Consider the following 27,269-nt stretch of genomic DNA (forward strand, 5'->3'; position numbering starts at 1 on the left):
GAATACGATATGATTTATTGTAGATATTGCTTTAAACACACAATAACACGCAAGTAGTTATTTTATTTTCTTAGTATCGAGTATCAACTATCGTCGTATGTATTTATCAAAACTACATATAGGTAGTTTTATTATACTTCCCCAAGAATACATTATAGTACGAACATCGTAAGCAAATCGATTATAAGTTATAACAATATAATATTAACGATAATCTATATAATGCGAATTAAACAAACTGATAATATATTAAATATATAATATTTGTTATATGTTAAGTAACCAAACGCAATGTGAATACACGATAATATCGTATAATATACGATGACATCAAATCAATCAATTAGTTAATTGTGTGATAAGAGCGGTGCCCTTGAGGGTCCAATAGCTCTCAGGAAAGTCGGTCGGCAATAATACAGCAATTACAAAATTAGTACTATGTCCGGTGGTCGAAAGAACTCCAGCTCTGGCTGCAGTTTTATACAGAGGGCAATTGTACCTCAAACTCTGTTCATCCAAATTGGTAGTCGGCACTAGCCGTATAACGGGCAGCGAAGGATAAAGGTCACCTTGAATAAATAGAAATAATACAAAAGTATTGTGTAATTTTGTAGCTCCAATAAAGTAATATTTTGTTTTTTATCATCGAATTGAATTATTACCAGGGATGGGATCAACCAGTCTGCTGGTAGTCAAGTCTATGCGCCCGGCGTCCAAGTACAGGCCATGTACGTAAACGCCGTCTTCCAGTTTTTTTAGGCCTTCGTAAGCGTCTTTGTCTTCTTTTGCGGTAGCTGCGTGCACTGCGGCAATTTTTTCTTGTACCAAAATAGTTTGGGTAAGCACAAAATCAACTTTCAAACTGTCAATAGGTATGGCATATTTTCTGGCATGCCTCTGCAGACATCCAGTCATGAAACCTTGTGGAAAATACAAACCTGATATCCAGTACGAAGGAGGACTACCAAATTTCATCCAGATCTAAAATATTTTGGAATTTTGGAATTATTTACATTAATCCATGTAACGGTTATTTGCAGATATCACTTACGTAGATAAAATCTAATCGAAGTGCCAAGTCTTTAACCCAACTTCCCAAAGCTTTCAACGAGGGGTATGCTTTATTCAGCCACATTTTCGGCACCTGTGTTATTTTCAAGATATTATTATGTGTTCGAGATTACGTATTTAAAAAATGTATAATATGTTCTATGTACTACCATATTGTTTATGAATGATAAGTAAACTCCCTCCAATTCTGCAGACATAACCACGAGCCCCTTTATCGCCTTACGTAAATCATTTAATGAATTATGTATGATGTCAAGTAATTTATTGAAACGTTCGATCTCCTGTGATAGTACTGTAGATAATGAAGGCAATCTTCCCTTATTATCTGTATTCATTATTGTGGAATGAGCTTCACTAAAATCTATTACATTCACAAGTCTTTCGGAAATATCAATGGCCATTTCCATAACGATTTCATCGTCTGATTTACCAGCAGAACCTGTTAGTGATTTGGGATATGCTCCAATGATTGTCGTTAATGTCTCTTGTGTTTCTTTAGTCTAATAAATGGAATTATTACATATAAATATAATATAGATATACAGATACTTTAGCATAACAATATGTAAAAATAAAAAAATTAATGTTGTATTTTAAAATCAAATGTATGTAGGTACTTGGTACGCGATGTTTGCATTTTCGTGCATTCCGAATATTTCCGGTTCTTCGATTATCGGTAGTTTGTCTATAAATAGCTGATAATTATTAATGGTGGCGCATTTCACCGATTCTGGACAAAAGTAAATACCGGACTCGGAGTACTTATAGCCTGAAAAATATGATGTAGGCGAGGCGTGTACCACCAATTTATAGATATTAATACACAAAACAACATAATTTACATAATATAATATAGCATAATATCGTTTGTGTTACCCGGCTCAAGAGTGTGAGGACCGAAGAAATTCAAAAGTACCGTCTTCAATGTTATTTGATCCCAAGAGTCGGTAACTCTGCCACCATAGTTTATCTCGCCAGTAATGTACTGTAAGGCGTCCCATGGTATTTCTATTGCATTTAAGCAATACATATGCAATAATAGCATAGCACATTCACGATCACTATCAGTAAACGAATATGCTATGTTCCAACCAAGCGACCCGAATTTCTTTCTTTCCAATATGATAGCGTGGAAAAAACACAACCCAAAAACCATTTTCCGCCAATCAGAGCTGAATGCTATCGTGCCATTGGTAATAGCATTATATTATACATTTTATTTGAAATAAAGATATTGACAATTACCATTATTTTCGAAGAAATCGTTATTTATGTCTGTAAATGATCTTTTCATATTTGCTCTCAAGCCTTTTGGTGGTTCGTTTGTAACTTTTAATGAATTTTGTAGGACGAATGTAGGGAAACTTTTTGATGGCATCGAACTTAAGAACAGTCTAAACTCAGGATTAATATTTGATGGATTTTCAATTAGATTTTGAACTAAATTTTCCATACGGAGCATCCACGATGATGCTAAATGACAGTTCTGAAAATAAAATTTAAAACATGATGTACATTATTATTAAATTATTAAATTATTCAATATTAATATTATAAAAAAATTTTTTTTTATTATTACTTGCAAAAATATCCAATGACCTTCTCTTTGGCCATCGTTTATAAGTTCTTCCGCAATAGGACCTTGACCCTGACCCAAAGATATTGCACGTAACTTACCTATCATTCCAAATTCCGTTGCAAACTTTTGGAACGCTACGAATGGATCTGAACCTGGACTAAGAATGAAAATCAAAGGTATAGTCGAGGACGTGTCATTGTATAATAAGTGAAGCAAAACGCCTGGACTTTCGATAAACGTTTTTCCCAGTTCAGTGCTAACGTAATTAGTAATTGCAAAAATCAATTTTTCTTCTTTAAATGCTTTAATAATCATAAGTTTTTCAAATAAATTTAATTTTGAGTTCCAGTTCACTTCAAGATCATTATTTTCGAGATCTAAATGAATATCTTGAATAAAATCTCCTAGTGTGATTTTTATTGGTCCTGTGCAATTTTGAGGAAGATGTTTAAACGTCGAAAATACCTCAGACATATAGTTTACAGTTTTCCACATGTCTTCTGTCATTGCAAATACTGCTGGTTTAATTGTCATTTTTCTTTTTACTTTTCCTATGGGTCCACGCAACAAAAAGTTCCATTGGGTGTTTGTGATTTTTCCTGCTTGCAAATTTATGCTTACACTGATCAAGAAACTAAATATTAATTTATGGCGTTCAAACAGGCCTCTAGAAACATTTGTATACACAGCCCTGGTAATATCTTCGATCATAGTGGGCATTTTAACATCTATTCTTATTTTTTTGTCACTATTTTTAATCACATTGCAAAATATCTAAAGTCAAACAATGATGTTTTCAGATTAAATGCTACATACCATTTTATTATAACTTACAGAACTAAAATAATTTAAAGAAAATTGGTACATAGAATCAATTTCAGACAGTTGTGCTACAACAAAATAAAGGCACGATCCTCGATTAGCTACTGCTCGATAACGCTCTCGTGCAATACCGATGCTTTGTTCTGTTTCTTCTGCATCAATTAAGCGTTCGGCGATGATAATAGAAGTTTCCTGAAAATTAAATTATGAAAGTAAAAATTTTTGGAAATGTAAATATTTACGTATCTAGCCCTACCTTGCTATTATTAAGTGTCTGTATGAGTTCTTCATCGTCCAATATATTTCCTTTTGACATATTGAGCATCCTCAATGTTTTGTCTTCCATTTCTTTTAATAAATTATTATCATCGTTTATATTCACAATTGTTTCGGTCCTCTTTTCTTCTAAATCGGGCATTTCTAATCGCACAACGTCTCTAGAAAAATGAATACGTATTAAAATTAATTTAAAGATATCAATGTTTATAAATATTTATACTATTATTTACACTAATAACTGATCTTCTAAGCCCGACGGTGTTACAGTGAAATTTACAAGCGTAACTTGTATACATACATCTGGTAAATAATGGGGATTAGACATTTTGGTTGTCATGTAGAATCTGAACTGATCGTCATATTCTATATCAGTATTACCAATGCGCATTAACAGCCTTCCAGCCTATATGCCAATAATTGATAATAATTTATTAATTAGACCCAGTCTGCGCGATTATCAAATTAAGTAAGTTACTCGTCTAAATGTTATGTTCTCCAATATAGGTCTTAGTGTAGGATCAATATGTTCTTCGAGACCTTCGATCAAAACGGTGTACCCCAATCTTACCGCATCAACGATTACGTTCATGATGTCTGAATCCGTTCCTTTACACGTTCTCAAGGAATGGCCCTTTTCCAAGTCTTTGATCCATTTATTTGCCTGTTCTTGGGGATCTATCATCAGTGGCCATCGATTTGCTCTAGTCACGATTATTGCGCTGTCCGTTGACACCAAATCTCTAGGTAGGCCACTCATATTCCACGAGCGTAACTCAAACGAATCGATTAGTACAGAGCTCAACGAGTAATTTGTAGAATGTTTTATTTCATATAGAGTCAATAGTTGTAACCACGAATGGGTTATATCCTTACGATACTCGTCAGTGAAAGGCCCCAAATAGTTGACACATCCGGCTGCTATTATAATGTCACCAGTCACCGTCAATAGACTCTGGGAAAGCATCTAAATATAACGTAAACATTAAATTTGTATTGAAATACATTAAGTAACGCAAAAGAATGTAACAAAATACTTGTATATTATTTTCCCATCTTAACTGTTCATCGCTCAAAGCTTCAACTAGCAAATCAGATCTGTTTAATCGCGATTGTGTTTTACCTATGTTTAATTCAAGTTTGTTTTTTTCCGAAACACTCTGGTCGTAAGTATCTTCGAGTTTTTTTAGACGTGCTTCGACGTCAGATAACATTTTTTGCTTTGCATTTAATTCTGTTAATACTATATTAAGTTCATCTTCAGCTTCTTGTTGTCTAAAATTATGAAAATGAAAATATTGTTGTTTCAATGGCAATATTTTATTTTAAAGGTTAATGTGATATTGTATTTCAAGTATTTATAATAATTAGGGATGAACCGGTTCTAAGAAAATTATCGGTTCCGGTTCTTATCCGGTTTCAAAATATTCCCCTTCTGTTCTCCATACCAGTTCTTCTTTAAAAAAAAATCTTAAAATTAATAATAATAATTAATTAGTACACTGTATAACATTTTAATTTATAATAATTAATAACTAATATTTAAATGTAAAACATTATTTTACTACAGTATTCAGTGTTCATTAAAAATTTATAAATAATTAATAAATATTAAATAACAATAATAAGTATCAATTAACAATAACAATATAAAGTTTGTGATATACATATACTTTATTGAAATATCATATAAGAAGCGGTACCGATAAAAATGCGTACAAGAACCGAGAACCGGAACCGGCCGATCCCTATAATAATAATAAAAAACTATGACATAATAATATGACCAATCAATAAATATCAATAGATATTTTATCATTTTTATGTTATTATAATTTCTTATATTGACTTAATAAATAGTTTTATAGAAATTATTTCAATTACTTTTTAATTATTTAATTGACTATAGTTTTGAATGATCGCTTTTATGGTAATTATTTAAAATTTAAAAAAAAGTAAGTATTTAATATATTTTCAAATTGATTTTTCAATTTAAAAACTAAAAATGTGTAATAGAATATTAGAGAGTTAAAAATTAAATTAATAATAATACCTATTAAATTGGTAATGATTTAAATATCATATGACTTAATAATACTGCAATGATTGTAATTATTTGAACTAATAATAATATTAATAATTATAATTATAAACAAAAATGCATAATAATATAATATTAAGTACCAATATAATATTCTTTGCGTTATTACTTATTATCATTATCATTTTTAATTGCGGTCCTAATTCAGTGTGTATTCTATTTTTAATACATATCAGTGAATTTTTAACGAAAAATTAAAATGAAAATAAAACAAAAGTATAATATATAAGTATTAAACTGCAAAAATATAATAAATGCATTTTATGTTTTGTTTTGTAATTACTTATATTTTAAATTTTGGTTATGTAATTTAAACTATATGATTGAAAATTATCATTGTTGTTATTTTTATATTGTTATAACTTATAAGTTATAAGTAATAACTAATAACAATAAATATGTAATTAATTATGTTGTAAGCACTTGTAACTATTATTTATTAGATGATAAAAGTTTGAGTACTTGGATACTTGGAATATGATATACCACTTTGTACTTTGTAAATATAATTAAGCAATAAAATTACTTACTTCTTTCTTTTCGGTTCAACTATTCGATATATTAGATAATAACTGTACACGGCCCGAACCCATTTACACATTGACCGGGCCACTGAAGATTGTACGGCTACTTTTTTTTCATTAAATTCCGGATTATCTATGTAAGGCTTAAGTTGATTAATCATTTTGTCGGAAATATTATCTGTATCATATTCTTGTAGAGTTTTTAAGAAATTACTATCCCCTAATACTATTTTAGCTGAAGCCCAATCAGTTCTAAACAAAAATATGAAAATATAACAAGTATATACCTCCTACTCATTATAAAACTATCAATTACTTTTTTGCCAATAATAGACATACAGCTTCCATAACAGTTTGAACAAGTTTAGGGGGCTTATTAAATACTCTAAGTTCATTTATATCTTTTTTGTTTAGGGCTTCTAAAGCTGCTTTGGCTGCTTCCATTTCTGGCATAGCTAAGGCTAAATCTTTTTGTGCGTCTTCAGCAATTGCCTGTGCAGCATCAGCTTTTATTTTGACTGCAGCTTCTTCCAAAAGAACTACTTCTCGTACTGTATCAACGCCGGCTTTTTCTATCGTTAGATTGTTCATTAGTTTCAATGTAGCTTCGTTTTTCTCAAATAGTGCTGGTTCCATTGCTTTTAATTTAAGTTTCATCTGTCCAACCATATTGAAAGTTTCATACAATTTTCCTAACCCTTTTGAAATACGGTCAGATTCATTTTTGATTTTATTGGTTTGAAATTCATGCATTTTTAAATACGATTTTAAGAAATCCAAGTAACTTTTTGGTGTTACATAGTAGTATCTTCTCATTTGATTAAAAAATTTTTTTGTAGCTTCACTGACTGATTCGTGCATACTGTTACAAATATTTGTTAGATTGTCAATCAAGTTTAAATTTCCTGCTTGCGAAAACTTCTCTAAGCTATTATATGCTACAGATAAAAGAGCTTCTTTTGGCCAGTCATCAAACCAATCTATAGTCGAGTTATTTACCAACGAAGGAAATAAACGGCATCTTCGTCTAAACGCATCACCAATTGGGCTCATACATATTACGAGATGAAGTTTAGAGCGTACTCGCTGTATAAAGTATCTGAATATTGCATCACGGTTCTCACTACTGATGCCTGATTCTATGGCTGCTGGTCGACAAGCAATAATGACCTTCTCCAGGTCATCGTGTTTAAACAAATTTGGTACTTCCCCTTGAATAATAATGAATAAATTATAAAATGTGTATTGCTAATACATAATTAATGTTACTATTAAATATAAATAATCTACCAGAGTTTAAAATATTATTTATATCTTCTAAAAATACTTCATGTACTATTTGATTATCTGTGAATAAAAACGTGGTGTCCTCGAATTTTGCACCAGTTTTATAATAAAGATTAACTAAATCTTCGTGGAAAGTAGTATAGTCATAAGTTTTTGTTAACTCTATTTGAAAACATCTAAACATACAACATAAAATATTTTAAAATTGAATATAATGTTCATATTGTTTTTCACGCTTTCATTGTTTAATGCATACTTGTAATCATTGAGATGTGATGCCAATTTAGTTAATGATTGTTTCCCCATACCACTAACTCCAACAAGTAAAGCATTTCCTCTTTCTGACCTCAATATTCTCGCTATACGTGTTATGTGCTCAATGGCATCCATGAAAAATATAATTTTCAAGTCTTTATTGTATACCATATTAAAATCCATTAAATTTTCAGTCAACACTTTTTTTAATTTATTGGTATCGGTTATTTCTTCGTAAATTCGATTTTCTTTGGAATTTGAATTCATGAAATCACCAAATACTAACATAGGAGGCTGTGTTAGATTTATGTCAGATTTAGAAAATTCTAACACTTTTTTATCGAAATAGTTTGTGCACACATTTTGAAGAAGATTATAAAAATATGATCTATCTTCTTGACAAACTAAACGATCATGGTACACACGTAATGTTTCATGATACCATAGTCTGTAAGAAAAATAAATAAAATATTATATGAATACATATGAGTTACAATAACAAGATACCTAAATAAATGTGTTCGATCTGGTATTGTGGCAAAATCCGCTTGCAACACTCCTTGTATGGTCTTTGACAAGTCTCTGAGATTAAATACATAATGTGACTTTGCAGGAGTAGGTAAAAGATCTTCTGAAATACGTGAATATACTTCGATACTGGCTTCTACTATTTCTGAACTCGAATTAGCTATAATTGGCGGGAAGTCTGCAAGAAATCCGTCCAAAATAGAAGTGAATATAGTTCTCATAGCATTTTCGCTTGTAGTTGGTATAAACATCATAGAAAAATGTCTTGTGAATCTCGGAGTTAAGGGATTTCTACCTCCACCCGGAGGTGCACAAATAGTACATAATATTAAATTTTCTACATATTTCCAATCTAATTTTTCTCGATCGTACATGCCACCAGAATCCAAAAGTTGTCTTAGTAACTCAATAGGTGGTTGAGCTCCATAAACTTCAGGTTTGGGCATGTTCACGTCATCAATAAAAATCGCTAAACGTTTATTTCCTGGTGCACCAAAACGATTTCGTTTTTTCTTTATCAATTTTGATTCTAATATTTCTTGAGTCCTATTACTGCTAGTTTGTGCAGAAAAGTTGATTATTCCGGTTATCCAATTATCTGTTGTTGCCAAATTCTGCATCACTAAATTTGCAACTGAAGTTTTTCCCACTCCTAGAATAATTATACAGTTTTATATTATTAATAATATTATATAAATATTAGAATTAACAATAGCTATAATTTAGTCAAATTTAATATTCTTTTACCTGTTGTCCCAGTTAACATTACTGGTTGGTTCATTTGAACTAGCCTTTGCATTACATATGCATATCGAATGCTATCCACTGTAGGTACTAGCAACTCAAAATAAGGTGTATCTGCATTATATAGAAATTTTGGAACAATGGAATTCCAATTTTCAAATGTTTTATTTACTGTGTTTAGGTACACATCGAATAATTTAGTTCCCGGTGAAATTAAAAATTCGGAATGGTTTTCAAATTGACGGAAAACTAAATTTTCGAATTTATTTTGAGATGAATCTACTAAATTTGATCCCAATGACCACAAATACGAAAATATAAATGTTTGGCAAATATAATTTTGAACTTTTGAATTATCTGTTTCTGTGTTAAAACTTTCAGAGTCGCATAATAGAGATTCGATAATAGTACACATCATTGTCACTTTACTAATTTCTACCTAAAATAGTGCTTAAAATGTATTCGTGTTTATTCTACTTTCATCAAATTTAAAGTTTTATGGAATTATACCTGTTTAATGGGAGCCAAACAATGCTTGTTAATAAATGAGAAACCTTCATAAACATAAGTTTCGAATAGCGTCAACAGATATTTTTTTATTTCGTCGCTATTTTGAATGACATCATTTTTCAATCTATTTATCCATGAGTGTACGTACGGTAACCATCCTAGTTCGGTTGCGTCTACGTAAACCATTCCACATCTACTAACTGTGGCAGGTGATGCTTGTGACAAGTCGCCGACTTCAAAAATCATTCTAACCTGGAAATAAAGTAATTCTGTTATAACAAATTATTTTAAAAGCAATAATTGATTATAAGTTCTACCCAAGAGCTCAATTTGATGCGCTCTGAGTTGGCTAGACATAGGAGCTTATTATCATCTAGTACGGTATTAAGGTTTTCGATCCATATTGCATCTACAGGGCCATCACACACCACCCATTGAAATATTTCTTTTGTTGTTTGAACTGTTTGTCTTACAAACTTTCCGAGTAATCCGTCCCTCCATTCCATTGTAAGGAGATTTACTTCACCGTAAAGTTCACTCATAGTTATAGCTTTGGGATTTAGTTGGTATATTTGAACTGGTCTATAATATTGTTCTTCTATTTTGTTATTATAAAGCTCTGTTAATGTTTTACTAAGTATTTTTAAAACAGTGGTTTTTCCGCCACCTGTCGGACCAACGGTCATGATACCATGCCGTACAATTATTGTCTCTAATAGCTGTATAACTTTGGTGTAAATACACTCTACAATTTGATAGCCATAATTTTCCATTACACTTTTGGCTGTGGATAGGAACATTCCATAATCTTGTTCTGGTAAGACAATTCCAGGAAATAGGTCATTTAATATACCCTAAATATTTAAATTATGTTATATTTATGATTATATTTTACACATTATAAATAATACTATGATTACTTGGAATAGTATAGCGTCATCTTTTAGGAATTTTGGCAAATTACTATCTCTCAAAGCTCTTATTAAAACTAAATCTTCGTTAATGAAGGGATTTTGTCGTTTTAATGATCCGGCCATTACTAAAACGCTTTTTACAGCTCTTTGAAACAGAACAATTTCACGATTATAGTTAATATTTTAAAAATATAAAAATAAGTTTACCTCATTCCAAAATCATAGTGATCCTGAATAGAAAGCTGTTCACTACACAGTTTATACATTTTTACCATTTTTTGAGACAACATTTTTGATGACTCAAAACCTTCAGAATACAATATAACCTCAGCAATTAAACCATAGTCTGGAACCATCATTGCCATGGGTCTAAACAAAGCTTGTAAATTATCTGGTAATTCGGTTCTTCCGGCATATCCTGGATTCATTGTTATAAATGCTGCACAAGTTTTTACAAGTTTAATTTCTCGCCCTTCAAACATGAATTTAGTGGCATTAATCAATTTTGCATTCATAATAGTGATTAACTGTTGTGCGATAACCGACAAAACTTCAATTTCTATACGGTTGAATTCGTCAAAACAGCACCATGCTCCTGACTGAGCCAATCCAGAGAAGAATTTACCCATCATCTAAAAAAAAAAAATTGTAAAATTTTTTCCTGTCTAACTATTTTTGGACTATGTATAAAAACCTTATAATCTAACCCATCAGAACAGTTAAATACAACACATTGTGTAGCTAATGCTTTTGCAAGGTCTTTGGTTGTTTCAGTCTTTCCAGTACCAGCAGGGCCAGCTGGCGCACCACCTAAATTTAACTGAAGTGCACCCATCAAGCACAAATAACATTTGTCAGTTAACGGTGTGATCACTAATCTAGGGGATGCACCCAAGTATTCAAATGCATATAGCCAACGAGCATTAGCCATGCACGCAACACAACTATCCACAGTATCCCAATAATAACGTAACTGTTTTAGCCATTCAAAATTTAAATCACTGTTTATTTTACGGACTACCATAGTTGATATTATATCTCTCGCATGAACATCAATCGTAATCAATGCGCAGATTACGGAACGTTGAAGTGTTGTTAAACGTCCTCGAACCATGGCCGCTAAATTATTTAGGTCCTATAATAATAATTTATCTTTATTGGTACTAGATAATTATATAGAATTGACTTATTTCCAGAGCTACTTAATTTAAAACATTTTCGTTCAAATTCAACCAGCTTTTCTTGAATATTAGATTTAAGCTTAAGAATTTTATGGACATCACGACACCACATCATCTGGGATACTGCAATTATTAACTGAAAAAAACCAATTTAATTTCATTTAAATACTTACGTTGAATTATTTTAATTGTAACCTGAGCAGCATGTGACAAAACCCATTTTTCTCTAGGAATCTTGTCATAATCTCCCATGGCTACGAACATGAATGTCCGCAATGTATTTACCATCTCTTTTTCTACCCTTGTTAGCCAAAATTCAACGTTCCCAGCTGCTTTGACTTGTAATGAAAATTTAACGATTTCCCTTTCAGGAGATATCATGGCGATAATGTTGGTAGGTGAACTATCTTCTTTATCTGGGGTTAATGGTTTTCCTTCTGCATCATCATTTTTAAATTGTATTCTCCAAATAGCGTCGAAACACTTGTTCATGTGTGGCTGTACAGCTCTAGTATTTCTTGCTTGAGCAATTATTTCTATGAGCTCATCATTTGACAGGAAATAAAACCGTGGAAATATAACTCTCTTTGATTCTAAATATGCTTCCAAATGTAACAGGATTTGTTCTAATTGTTCATTATTTTTTAAAAGAGTTTTCAAGATATTATTATCGGTACATATGCTTATAGCCAAAGGATTTTTTTCAGCTTTCAGCATTAAATCCTTCCATGAACTATTTACTTGACTAAATAATGCAGCTTCATTTGGAAGTTGTCTTTGTATGTCAGGAGCCGAAAATATCGATTCCAAATAAATCCAATTATTCTGACACATAATCCATTCGGTCTACAGAGAAAAATTATTTCAAACAATTTTATTAGTTTTATATAATTATTATGTTACTTACTAGAACGTCATTCATAATATTCATAGAACTTATCCATTCTTCAACTCTAGATCTTATTATTACTACATGTTTTGATGAAATGAGAGTATTTAAATTTATATTTGCTTCTTCTAATGTTAACTGAACTTCCTCCAATGAACCAAGTATAAAAATATCGTGTGTATTTTTATAAGGAAGTACAATTAAATCTACTATTTTCCAAGAATCTTCAATTTTCTTTAATATTGCTTCTAAAGTGGCTTCAGAACTGGCCTGTCCAGAAACTTCCATTATTTCAGTACCGTAACTAAACACGTCTAATTCTTCAAGTATTTTAAGAGTAAGTGTCTGATTTGTTGGGAATTTTGTCCCAAGTATCTGCTCAATTTTTATCCAATGATGGTTCTTAAGATTCGGATTTCTCAACATTGCTATAATCGACATTTTTGTTTTAAAAGACTGTACTTTTTCATCAATAAGATTTATGAGTTCGCATTCAGGAAGATTTTTTGTAAATTGGACAACGTATTTTAAATTTAGTGCTAAAAACGTATTCATTTGTTCTACATCTAGATTATGAAAATTATCTATTTCCCAAGCAGACATTTTTTTTCCCCATTCAACTAGACTATCTCTAAGCAATATTCTTAGTCTCACAGCTTCACTTGCTTCTGTCAAAATATCAACTTTTGTCATTTCTACTCGGAAATAACGCTGATAAGACTTATACAAGTTCGATTCTTTTTGAAGTTCTACTAATTGTTCACTAAGTAGAGATAATGTTTTTAATACATGATCTGTATCTGAATTAATATCAATTAGCCATGGCTCCTGAAAATAAAATTTAAAAATAAAATAATACATTTGCATTTCAAATTATTATTACTTGAGCTTCAATAAATATTTCTTCTACTACTTGAAGCATGCCTGTTATTTGAGAATCAATTATTTTGATGAAATCTTTTACAAGATTATTTTGATCATTATAAATGTCTTCAAATACTATTTGTAAAGAAGTTAGCTCTTCTACAAATTTCTGTAAGTAAATATGATTGAGTTTTTTTGAAAAATAATTACAATTGTGATAAAAATATAATTTACATCATAATTATCAATATCTCTTTCAGCAACAGGTATTTCAAATTCCTCAGCTAATTCATAAAGTTCCTTAATATAATTTAGTTCGATATCTATTTTTTCTAACTGAAATAGTAAAACATATGTTCCATTTTTTAACGTATTCTTCAAGATTTAATGAGTAGATAACGAATTATTTAAATACATACCCTTTTAGAATATGTTTGTAAAAACTTTTTATAATCTACAAATTGTGCAGCGTTAAATGGAGTAGTATAGAGGTATTTGAGGGATTCATTTATTTCAACTAATAATTTTTCTACCAACTGTTTTCCCACTCTATATAATGTAATTAATGATTAAATATAACCACTCTATTAATAGCTATCTTATGTTATTATAATTTACTTGGTCAATGTCTGCTCTACTAGTTCTAATAATAAATTACAAGTAGGTCTAACAACATTTTTCATTGAATCGAATTGTAAATTAAACATGCCTAACATTTGATTAGAATTTATTTTATTTACATCGTTTAGTTGCTGTCTGTATTTCTCTAATAGTTTTCGAAAATTCGTTAAACCTGTAAAAAACAATACTCATTATGATGCAAGAAAAACCCTATTCATTTGATATTTACTGGTTTCGTTTTGGATAATTCTTCTATCCAGCTCTTCATTTTCTCTAAAGATATTGTAAACGTATTCCACACGTTTTAAGTATTTACAAACTGCTCCAAAGTTTATATTGATATAACTTAAAACTTTTTCCGCAGCGCTTTTATATTCTTCATCGATATCAAATAGAAATTGTAATGATGGTCCATTGCCGCACAGTCGATCGATATTTTTACCAAAAAACGAGGGACTAAGACAATCGTTATTATGATCGATCAGAGTGATAAATCGTAAATAGCGAAGGTACTTTTTATATATCATACAAGACTCACCTTATAAAACTATTGAAATCGTTATCGTCCAGGAGTGGAGTGAAGTGAGTTACAATATTCGTTTTCCAATCTTCCATTAAAAACGATAAGTACGTGATGTAATCGTTTAGGCAGTAATTAAACTCAGTACCTGTTTTCGTTAAATAAACCTCAAATATGAATATTGGAAACTAGAAGGATAACAATAAACAAAATCAGTGATAAATAAAATATAAAATGTCATTAAAATAATCGCTTATCAGTTCGATACCTTGGGATCATCCAAAGACCTACTATCTTCTAATACCATCTCAACATCAGTTCCGATTAGTAAATCGTCACTAGGAATGTACTTGTAGTGCGTGTACACTTCTGCTTCAAACCGCATAATTTGTTTTTGGACGAACTTGTGTAAATTCGATTGTAAAAAGAAATCAATGTACATTATAAAATTACATAATCTCTTGCAAACTTTGATCTTGGACCTCTGTTGCTCGAACAGCGTTTTATCTTGTGTAATATCTGATTTTTTACTTAATTCATTAAAATCTGGGTCCTCAACAGTAAGCCCAGTGTCTTTCAGTACATTTTCGCATGTGACCAACATCAATCTTTTGATTTTTAAATAAAATTCATTCAAGGTTTTAATAGCTGATGTGGTGCTATTCAACTAAAAAATGCCACGCAAAAAATGAAATATAAATTTAAAGAATATACATATATTTAATTTAGAGTATGATTAGTTACGTAATCTACGCTAGGGCAATTGGGGCATATGAATTGATATTTTGTAATAAAAGCAAATATCATACTTTGTAATTTATTAATAAAAAAATATAAAAATACCTTGTATGAAACTAAACAATTTATTACGAAAATGCGTTTAAAAATATATTTCTTATAGTTTATGTACAGAAATTACAAAAGCGTATTGTGCATTAATAATTTTTTGTAATTTAAAATATAAGTATTAGTATCACCTAATTAATTGTTCATATATATAATAACTGTGACTTTGATTATGAGTCTTATGTATCTATCTACTACATGTTTGATAGTAACTGACTTCAATTTACTACGGTATGACAACAAATCAATGGAATTAGAAATTAAACGATACAATTGGATGAAAATACTTAGGTATAAGAAGACATACTTTAATTGCACTAGAAATTTGGCATTTCTACATAAGATAGATGGTTTAATTTAAAAAAAATACAGTTCATTTATAATTTAATAATTCCATAAGTACCACAAACAAAACTAAAGATGACTCAAAAGTAATGATGCAATAGTTCCCACCCTAATGACATTACTAAATGTGAACACTTTAATACTCTATTCTAACCTGTTGTTCTTTAAATTGTTGGAAAGTAATCGCTTCGGTTACAGAACTATTATACAAACAAATTTCCATAATCTCGTTAATAACTTCGGATATTTGTAACGACGTTGTTAGAAGTCGATTACTTAGAAGAAATGCTGTTAGAGGAACTTGTAACTCTTGACTCGTATGTTGAAATTTTTTCAATGAAATAGATTTATACCACAAGTGCAGACATTTCCATTGTTGAAATTTTTTAAAGAATTTCAGCTATAAATAAAAATATAGATTTTATTAATTTTTGAAAATTAATCTAATATTCTTCAATATTGCTTTTTTAAATGTATAAACGTTTAAAATATTAAATTTTCGTGAAACAATTAGTAATTAAAAATAAATCCACGTAGATTAATTCCAATTTAAATTTTTCTTCATGATTATGAAATTGTTCAAAGTATTTAGTAATTTACTTAATTACAAATTATAAACAATATACCATACAATACGAACACTTATTAAATTTGATCAATGTTCTTTGCCCATAAATGGTTAAAACTTAAAAACCTAAATACTATTATATTATATACATAAATATACTTGCTTAGTAGAATGTTATATTCTTAAATGTATATAAATTTGCATGTGATACATATTTCATATAAGTATAATTGTACAAGATTAATTATGTATACAGTGTCTCGTGGGGATTTACCCATTGCGATATCTTCTGAAATAATAAAGATATCATAATTTTATTTTTTTTTATAAGTTTCACAAAGACAAGGACTTAAAGTATTTCATATTTTAATTTAATTTAATTTATTTTTGGTAAAAAAAGTTTAAAAAAATTAATTTTTAATTTTATCATTTAAAAAAATCGAAGTTATCTATTTTGTAGTTTATTTTTCCGGAAATGTTGACGTTTCAACATCTTATTTTTATTATTCTCATGATTTTTAATATGTTTCTGGTTTTGAGAAAAATTGTGAATTATTTAATACCATATAAGTACCAGTGTTATCAAACATGTTACCTACGGGCTCGTTCCCGTATAATAGTACAGAAAATATATATAAATATATTCTCAAAGCTAATTTTTTTTTAAATACAATCACAATGCAAATGAAATTTAAATGTTGAAACGTCAACATTTTGAGAAAAATAAACTATAAAATGGCTAAATAATTTAATAAAAAATTATTTATTTAACTTTTTTACCAAAACATTAAATTAAATTAATTAATACTTGTAATCCTTGTTCCTCCCTGTGAGTATTAAAAAAACATATTTATGATATTCTCATAATTTTAAGAGATGTCGCAATGGATAAATCCTCACGGAACACTGTATAAATACTGAGTACAACTCATCGATTATGATAGAATGAACAGGAAACGAAAGTCATATTACCGAGCTGCTGCTTATGGTTCAGGAGAGTCTTGTACGGTAGAGAGAAACAAAAAGGTTTATATCAAGCATTACCTAAATTCATCATATATAAACTAGATAAATACCGCTCGATACCTTAATAAAATTGCCATTTTTTCCTCCCTTACAAAACTTTAAACTACTAAATCTCAAGCGACCCGGCTTTCTATTACCCGACACCAGTTCGTTTCCATTCCATGCTAGATATCTTAGTTCATGATCTAAATGTATTAACTTACATCTTTAATTTTCTTATAAGATATATACTGTTCTTCAAACTCTGCAAAGGGCGTGAAAGTTATTTCATCTTTAACATGTGACATCAAACCTTCGTTACTTAGCGTAAAAAAACATTGTGGGTCGATGTTCTTGAACAAAATAATTTTAAAACAATATGGAGAAAAAAATATAGACATTTTGTTGACAGCGTAAGTTAAATAAACGAATTTGTATTCCGCTGAAGTCTTAAGCTGATCTATAAGTTTATCTAGGTCTAATACTACAGGAGGTTCTTCTGTACAATACTGCAGTTCATCAGTTTTACCAGTACTGTCGTCTAATTCGGATTCATCGGACACAGAACTTTCTAACTCACTTGGTTCCGTAGCTAAACATTAAAACCAACACAATGCTACTATAATCTTAAATTATACACATTTTATATTACATAATCAATTATATTTATATACATACATTCCACATCGTCCTCCTCAATTTCTTTTCCAATATTATTATCATAGTCTTCTCTTTTTTTTGTATATTCTAAAAAACCAGACTAAAACATAATAATAAATTCGCCATTTTTAATTAAATTGATCGTAGAAAATACATATTTTTTAGCATGCACATTGCACATGTATACCAATTGAATAAATATTATTTCCAAGGCTGGGCATTAACGCGTTAATAATTTAAAGTTAAGTTTATAACTTAATAAGTTATTTTTTTTTATAATTATTAATTTTAGGAGTTTTCGAATTAACTTTTAATTAATTTGAGTTAATTTTCATTTAAACAAATTAAGTTAATTTCAATAGAGTTGTGAGAACTATTGTAGGTATACAAATTGCTGGTAGTTGGTACACATTTTATAAGTTATAAATGTGCTAACAAAATTTGTACTGTTACCTTTTGGAACATATACAATAATAATAGTTTTTTTGTCTAATACCTAATATGAACAATTTTAGGTACCGATTATTTTAATTTTACCTATGTAAAAACAAGATACTTTTTTTAACTAACTTAACCTGAGTTAAAAAGTTAATATTAAATTTTGGTTAACTCTTAATTTAGTTCAATTGAAAGAAAATTTTGAATTAACTTTTAACTATTAACTTAATTTAAATTGTAATTTAACTTAACTTAACTGAGTTAAAAAATATCATTAACTTGCCCAGCCTTGATTATTTCCTAATCAGTAAACAAAAAATCAAATTACCAAAGTTTCAGGATTCTCTTTTTTATATAATACTGACTGTAAATACTTTGTATGTAGTGTTTTCGTGTCGACATTTTTATCAAGATTCGTTGAATCACTAGAAAATAAAAAAAAAATTAGTTAAAAAATCTAAAGTGTAAAATATTATTTTACTTGTTATAATTTTTTAATTTTTTTTCTTCTGACAAACTCCATTCAGATGACATTATTTCAGACGTAAATAAACTGTTCAAAAATAAGGCAAATATTTTACATTTTATTTAACATTCATTATTTTCTAAATAGTTGATGTTGATTTGGGTCATCACTAAGGATACGTATCTAAGCAATAGTTGCTTTTGTACCCGTTCTGTGTAATGATTCTGTATAGAAATTGTTGAGGTAAGTAATTAACTGAATCCTGACGTATGAGTCAACTCGCTTAATCGCGTGATTGGCAGATTGAACAGCAGCGGTTTGGTCCAATGTCGGCAATATCGACGGTGGGTTGATTGCCGACGTAAAATTGTCGCGAATGACCTGGTGCTATTCACCTATACAAATAATAGGCGATGTGATAGCCAACACTTCTCATTTTAATTATAACTTTTATACAACATCCAAATGTTTTTATGTTTCTAGAAAAAAAAATTAACAAAACAAAAACTTTAAAAAGTTAGTTTAATTAACAAATTTAATAATGGTAAAACTCCAGTTGATGAATATATATCAACAATATATTGTTATTATTTGTCTTAATATTGTACTTTTTAAAATTATACATATTTTTTTTAATTTTCAATTTCATTATATTAATTATGTATATTATATAGCTGTAACGAATTAAGTATAAATTAGAGATTGTAATTTTGTTTGATTTTACAAAAATAAAGCTATTCATTTTTAAAATTTTACCCGGGCACAATATTTACATATCACCTTTTTACATTTGATTAGACCTCAGACGCCGTTTACGTGTGTGATTTTGTGTTTACCTGTACCTTGCAGTATATAATCTATTTTTATCGCGCGATAAGGCCGCGCTCCGCGGGTATACCTACTACGGATAATGGATATACCTGCAGTCCAGCGCACCTCGCCGAGTCCACCGGTTCCTGTATGGGGGGCCGTCTCCCGAAATCTCAGTAGTCTCACAGTTTAGTTTCTCGACCCGTTCGTGTCGATTATTGTTTTTCGTTGCAATGATGCAATATCGTTTAGGTCGAATGTGTTCCGCCATGGAGTCTTTCCGCAGTTGTGCAGATAGAATATTACGCGTATTTACCCGCCAATCACTCGACTGAAGTGAACATCAACAGCCACAGCCGTAATTGTTCTTTCTGTGAAAGTGTCCGCAATCTACAACCACGCGCGGGCGTGTATCGCACCTACTACACACCCATTTGTTCGACGTGCGTTGTATCGTCGATTAAGCATAGTACGTCTTAATTAATGGTTATAAATAGGTGTGTCTCCGTGCAATTTCACGTGTTTTGGACCAGCCACTCCCGAAAGTGTTCCAGTCAACGTCCATCAGTCTTCCACAGCACCCTTTCAAGACGTTCCTGCCCACGGTCGAGTCTCCATGCACAAAGGTTTGGTCATTATGTAAATAGGTGCATATGTATGGTCGTAAGTCGATCGTTGCCATCTTATTGTATAACATAATATTATTTTGCTATTTATTATCTATTATCAATCATTTTTGTACACCTGATTAGCGTTAATAAAGACCTATTATAATATGATAAGCACTAACCATATCCAATAAGTAGGTACCTATACCATATTATTGTGAATTAATATTATCATATTTTTAAATATCAATATTTCGTATTATAATTATTTATTATTTTTGTTTACTATCGGTAGACGACGGCGTGTATCCACCTAGCTGTCTCGATGCTTTTTTTTTTTACTTCAATTTTCTATTATGATAATTATTTCTTATATTCCATGTTCTCCATTTCCCAATACAGTCCACTATCTTTGAACGGCTACTGCTCGTACATCTCCGAAACGGGTTACAGTAACATGACGCCAGCGATCGCCCGTGACCGGAAAATACCTGACGACATCTTCCATTGCGCCGTCAACCCGTCACGGCTCGTCAGACCAGGTTGTCCGAAATACACACTTTTCACTGGTCGTGGTAAGTACTTTAAGTCACGTATCGCGCATTTAATCTGGACGTCGTCCTCTCGAATTATCGAAAACACTAACACTAACAATATTGTTGTTTCGTAGACGATTATTATACGATAAATATTATTATTATTAATGATTATTCGAAGATGTTAGCTGCGTAGGTATTGGCCTGGGATGAATGAAACTGAGATGGGAAATTCGCCTGCAGCCGTTATAGTAATGATGTAATGGGCAATGGCATTGATTATAAGTAATTTATAATTAATGATAATAAGCAACTTTTTTTTTTGAAATAAAACTAGTATGCGGTCATGATTTTTATATAATACTAATAAGCGGTTAAACGACCCTAAAATAACTGGTACAATCTATAGATATTATCTAAAAATTTCTTAAAATTAATCAATTAATATAATATCCATATTATATTATATTGTAAATTGAACACTATCCGTATAAGTAAAATTAATAAATATAGGCAAACGTTTCGATCTACAAGTCGTTATATTATATTTGTGATAATTAATTTTTATTATTATTGTATTATTGTATTAATTGTACTACACATATCGAATTATTAAAAAATGTATTAATTGTCAATTATTATTATCGTTATTATATTATATTGTAAATTGGACATTGTCCGTATAAAATAAATAAATAAATAAATAATTTTTTTATTCTATAAGCCTCGGTAATACACTTTGTCACTTATATATAGTGGCGTAACTGAGAAAAAATCTAGGGGGGAACGTATAATGAATGTAATATGTTTATTATTATAAAAACCCTGACACCCCTCCCCCCGGTTAAAAAATATACCTTAATCTCTCAAAAAATTGTCAGGGGGGCAAGTGCCCCACCTTGCCCCCCACAATTACGTCACTGTATATATGTATATAATATATAAATATATATATATTAAGTGTTACCCGAGTCTTTTCTAATAATTAAATTAAATAATTTTTTATCAAAATCGGTCGAGTATTTGTTTATTACATAAACCTCAATACTTTGCTTTTACTATATATAAATAAAATAGCTGCGACTCAATTTTAAGTTAATATAAAATAGCTTTATTATAGTTTAAAAATATTAAATAATATAGAAAATTATATCCAACCATAATGATAGTAGTTGTCATCTATCTTATTATCTGCGGCTAAGTCCTAATGGCAATTATAAATATAAAAATATACAAAAATATTCGATTTTTTATGCTCCGAAAGTCCGAAACAAATTTCATGTCGAAGCTACTCTATAGAGCCCTATAGAAGTTGAAAAATAAAGCTATAATAAACATTCCCTGGGTTTCAAAGAATCTATTGACATAACTTTTATTTAAAATAGTCCAATAATTTTTCAGTTTCTAGTAAACAAAAAAAGATTAATTTTTATAATATATAGGTAGATAAATTATTATATTCGTTGTAGTGACAAACACGGAACGTTTATTTATAATATTATTTATTATTATAAGTAGGTACTTCTATTTATCAGGTACTTAAAATATGTCTGTACGGTGTAGTTTTTCATACATTTTGTAAAATCGACGTCTAATATTGCAGATATCAGCGAATATTTAAAGTGAGTAATTAATAATTATAATTTTAATATTATATCTAAAATTAATCTTTTTATTGAGTTAGTTTTAAATTTTAATAGTTTAATATTCTTATTTTTGCCAACTTAGATCTATATTCTATATACTATATACCTTATCAAATATTTCCAATTTCAATGAATGACAATATTTATTATTTATTAGATTATTAAGTTATCTACCTGATAAAATCTGAATTTAAAAGTTGATGCTTCTAAATTATTATTGACAGCTTGAATAACTGTTATTTTATTATAGTCACAGTACATATTATATGGGTTAGAAAAATTAAAATTTGTAATTTGAATTCCATTGATAAATCATGACATACGAATAATTCTGAGCGGTAACAATCTCAGTTTATACATATCTTCTAACAAATAAGTATACTTTAAAATTTGTATATTTAAATTACTATTGAGTATTAGTAAAATATTAATAATGTAGATTGAACTAATTTTTACCAAAAATATCACATATCCATATTCTATGTACTATGTAGCCATATAGGTTCTCTATAGTATATATTATTGTGTATTATATAATAATAATATTATTATATTGTTGTTACTAACTTATAAGTCAATACTAAAAGGCAACGGTACTGTACTACCGTATACAATGGTGTGGTAACAGGTTCGTGGTAACGTAATAACTTAAAATTAGTCAAAATATTTTAAAATTATAACATTTTGTATGAAGAATAAAGTTATATAAAGTTTCAATTTTCTTCAATTAATTATTTTTGTGTTTTAACATAATAACTAAAATGTTATAAGTTATATGAAAAATCGTTATTTATCGTTTAACTATCTCATTTCGTCAATATTTGAACTTCAAATGCGTAGAAAAAAACTGTGCTTATAAATTATCAATATTTTTAAATTTTTATTAGGAAATATATTATTTAAAACTTATAATTATCAACATTGTATTCAATTTTCAAGCTATTACAATCTAAAGACTAAAAGTACAGTAGATGAGAACCTTATTAATTCGGACCAATTAAGGCTTTAGGTTGTCCGTTTTAATGTAAGTCTGAATTAAACAAAATAACTAAAATACGTGTATTATAGATTTGAGAATATGTGTATTATAATTTATAATATACAATATACATACATAGTATTAGGCGAATAAAGAAAAAATGGCTGACAATATTTAATTGGTATTTAATCGTGATAACATGTTGACAATTTGTAGAACTTGTTATAACTTATATTTTAAAATGAAATAAATGTGAAAACAGCTTAAGTCAGTTATCCAGATTAAGTGAAGGTCTAATAGGGTCCGGATTAATGAGATTCTACTGTATATACTATGGCCGTAGCTATTTTCCTCCAAAAACAAGATATCGTTTTCCTCCACTGTCCATTTTCCTCTGAAAAAATAAAAGGTTGGTTTCCATTTTCCTCCACATTATTTTTGACTAAAATTATGTCTATTTTCCTTCAATATTTCAGCCAGTGTTGTAGTGTTGCGTTCCGAATTATATAGATAAAATATGGCTAGGATCACATTTTACGCGTATCTGTTGATTAAATTCTGGTCGCTTAATTTCTAGGTATGTAATTACAAGTAAAATAATTATTCATATTATTCTAATTTTTATTTTCTTTAAACATTAAACAGGTATTCATTTGTTGCTTAAAATGTCTTATAATTATATAAAATATATAATATTATATAATATATACTGTAGTGATTTTACTATATTTTATATTTTACATATTGCCTGGTTACATTATCATCAACCCTTATTATTAATTATTATCTAATTTTTTATTATATTCACTCTGATTTTAGCCACCCGCCAAGTTCGGCGCGTACGGTGTATTTTATATTATTATAAATTATAATTATACTTGAAATATTTTATTTATTATTTTATTTTTAATTTAACATTCTGACAACGAATGACGATTTTATTATTTTATTTATTGGAGGAAAATGGATACATTTTAAGTTATTTTTAACTAAAAAATAATTTGAGTATTTGAGTAATTAAATTAATTTGAACAAATATAAACTTTAAAGGTCCAACCATTACAAAAAATGTACCTAACCAATTTATTTTTGAATGTAAAATACTTACAACAGAAATTCACGAGTCACGAGGACTTTGTAATACATTTTCAAATAATTAGGTTCAGAACAAGTTTTTAACATCATTATTAAAAAAAAAAAAATTAAATTCTATTATTAATAAATACGGCATAATATAAAATTATGTGGAATAGTACACAATATTATAGCTATAATATAGTTATTCTCATTTTTTTTATTAAAAATTAGGTGATAATTTATAAATTTTATCGACCATTGCCTAAAATAAACAAAATCGCAAAAAAATTAAAAAATCTTTTAACATAGTAATAAATTAAAATTTAATATTAAATAGGAAGGTATTAGGACCCTAGAATAAAAAGAACTTAGTTCGATTTTGTATACATGTGTGATCAGATTTTATCATTTCATTACTTATAATATTTTCTTTAAAATAATTTTAAAAATGCAATTAATTATATAACTTTGTCAATAATATTGGTCGTGTACACATTTTAAAATAGTCTTTTTAGTTATACGTTTGTGATCAGACAATCTTTACAATATACATGCCTATGTATTAGTATGTATAATATAAATAAATTATAAAACCAATGATAGGAATATAAAACATTACAATACTGTGGACTATCACATCCAATCCTTATGAGCATATCAATAACTATACGAGTACAAGTATAGTCAAACGATACTATATAGATATGTTTATTTTGGATAATATACGTCTATAAAAAACTATAATATGCTCCCGTAGGCAAAATATGTGTATCTATTACCTACGAATACCTCCCTAATAAAAAAACATTAAAATAATTATAAATTAACGTTAATTTATGAAGCATATATAATATTATAATATACAATAAAGATGAAACTCGATATTATTATAGTCGTACATTATTATAGCAACATTATATTATACACTGCGGTGCGTTTGTGATTGTCTTTGGGAACACGTATAGTGTGCTGTGTGTGCCGTACCACTCTTTAAAGAGGGTTGTGCAGCAGATGTTTTCCCGGATATAATAAATACACGTTTATAAATATATATATATATATATATATATATATATATATATTGTTATATTATAACAGCATGCTGTGTGTTGAGGGCAGTGCTGCCGAACACTAATAATTAGATACATTCCTCAAGATTTCGAATGGAGCTATATTCAATATTATATTTGATCTTACCGCGGTTATCTTATTATTTTGAAAATACTATTAATATAGTATAATATAATATATAGATAACCGTGGATAATACATATACGCAATCGTATGATTTTGAAGAAATTTATTAATTTGATTTATAATAATATAAACGAACGTAGCTATAAACGGTATAATTATGGTATAAGCACTTAACTGCCGTTAATATAAATATTATAATAATACCTAATACAAGATTAACATTTAACATCAAAATATCAAATTATATAAAGAAAAATCATGAACAAATTAATGCAAAATTAGATTCTATACTCAGTGTTTTTTTGGGGGAAGATAAATAGATTTTCATTGCTTTTTAAGACGAACAGGATATTTTGATTTCGTTTACAAGAAAAATAACTTATAAAGGACCTTGTAATGCATTTTCAAGCATTTTGACCGAGTACCTATAATATTTTTTATCGACATTTATAGTAGGTATACCTATAATTTTTATTAAAGATGGAACACTTCAAATCAATTATAGCCTATAGGTAACAATAGCTTATAATTAGGTTAAATATTTTGAAATTTTCATTTTGTATAGAAAATAATAATCTAAGTGATGATGAAATATTTCAAGTTTCTAGAGTTAATATTGTTTGTATTATAAATTATAGGTATTAGGTATACCAAAATAATAAAAACAATTTTGATCCTATTATTATTGTAAGAAATTATAGGTCTATTAGTAATAAAACAATATATATGACTTTACAGTAATTTTTAATTAAATTGTAGTAAAAAAAAACTAAAGAAATCCTGTATTAAATTTTATCTTTAGGTATACAAAAAAAAAGTAAAAAAATTTATGCGATGGCCGGGAATCGAACCCGGATCAACTGCTTGGAAGGCAACTATGCTGACCATTACACCACCATCGCAGTTGAAGGTAATAGAAAATTTAATATTATTTTATGTTTTGATTTCTAAAAAATAATACAATATTGTATTTTTTAATTCTTTTAGAGCGATGAGTTTATTGGTTTTAAAATTATATGACATGTTTTATTTTTTAATTTAATTTAGTTTTTGTGTCTTTGACATCGCTTTTAAATACATTAAAGATTATTCGATATCCAACTACTGTATTATATTATTACATACAATATATTATATACAATTTCTGGTATAGGTAGCGAAGGATATTTAAGTTAGTACTTTGAGGAGTCAGAACTCAGAAGTATAAAATTCTTAGTATTTTTCTTGGTAACTATGAAAACAAAAAAAAATTAGTAAAAATGAGAATTAACACAAAACTAGTTTTTGACAAAATCAAATTTCGTCTTTTTGTAATAATTCAAAAAAAAAATACCGAATTTGCTTTTTACTTTGAATTTGCACCAAATGTATATATTAGCATTTTTAAATTTATATACAATGG

At 28.8% G+C, this 27,269-nt stretch overlaps 2 protein-coding genes and 1 non-coding gene across 3 annotated transcripts; 1 reads left to right on the top strand and 2 right to left on the bottom strand.

Annotated features, from left to right (window-relative positions):
* Window positions 1–229: 229 nt before the first annotated feature.
* LOC132927636 (dynein axonemal heavy chain 6) lies at window positions 230–13,496 on the bottom strand. The gene is given in 27 exon segments (XM_060992218.1): window positions 230–569; window positions 663–981; window positions 1,052–1,144; window positions 1,221–1,571; window positions 1,689–1,840; window positions 1,948–2,250; window positions 2,317–2,557; window positions 2,651–3,424; window positions 3,485–3,664; window positions 3,729–3,909; window positions 3,982–4,154; window positions 4,227–4,715; window positions 4,786–5,023; window positions 6,380–6,625; window positions 6,690–7,584; window positions 7,664–7,836; window positions 7,917–8,363; window positions 8,423–9,095; window positions 9,191–9,626; window positions 9,698–9,949; window positions 10,015–10,551; window positions 10,618–10,756; window positions 10,819–11,243; window positions 11,306–11,763; window positions 11,814–11,928; window positions 11,988–12,638; window positions 12,700–13,496. Coding segments are annotated over 27 exon segments (9,846 nt in total). The 5' UTR covers window positions 13,375–13,496; the 3' UTR covers window positions 230–339.
* A 6,428-nt stretch (window positions 13,497–19,924) lies between these two features.
* On the top strand, window positions 19,925–26,847 carry LOC132924706 (uncharacterized). Its single transcript, XM_060989148.1, has 5 exons — window positions 19,925–19,972; window positions 20,077–20,267; window positions 20,322–20,450; window positions 20,835–21,007; window positions 26,670–26,847. The coding sequence occupies exons 1-5, from the start codon at window positions 19,925–19,927 to the stop codon at window positions 26,816–26,818; spliced, it is 690 nt and encodes a 229-aa protein (XP_060845131.1). The 3' UTR covers window positions 26,819–26,847.
* On the bottom strand, window positions 26,698–26,769 carry Trnag-ucc (transfer RNA glycine (anticodon UCC)). Its single transcript has one exon. It is a non-coding gene; the product is annotated as a tRNA-Gly (tRNA).
* Window positions 26,848–27,269: the final 422 nt, after the last annotated feature.

This window comes from Rhopalosiphum padi, chromosome 3 (assembly GCF_020882245.1).
Source record: "Rhopalosiphum padi isolate XX-2018 chromosome 3, ASM2088224v1, whole genome shotgun sequence".
In the NCBI taxonomy this organism is placed as follows: Eukaryota; Metazoa; Arthropoda; class Insecta; order Hemiptera; family Aphididae; genus Rhopalosiphum; species Rhopalosiphum padi.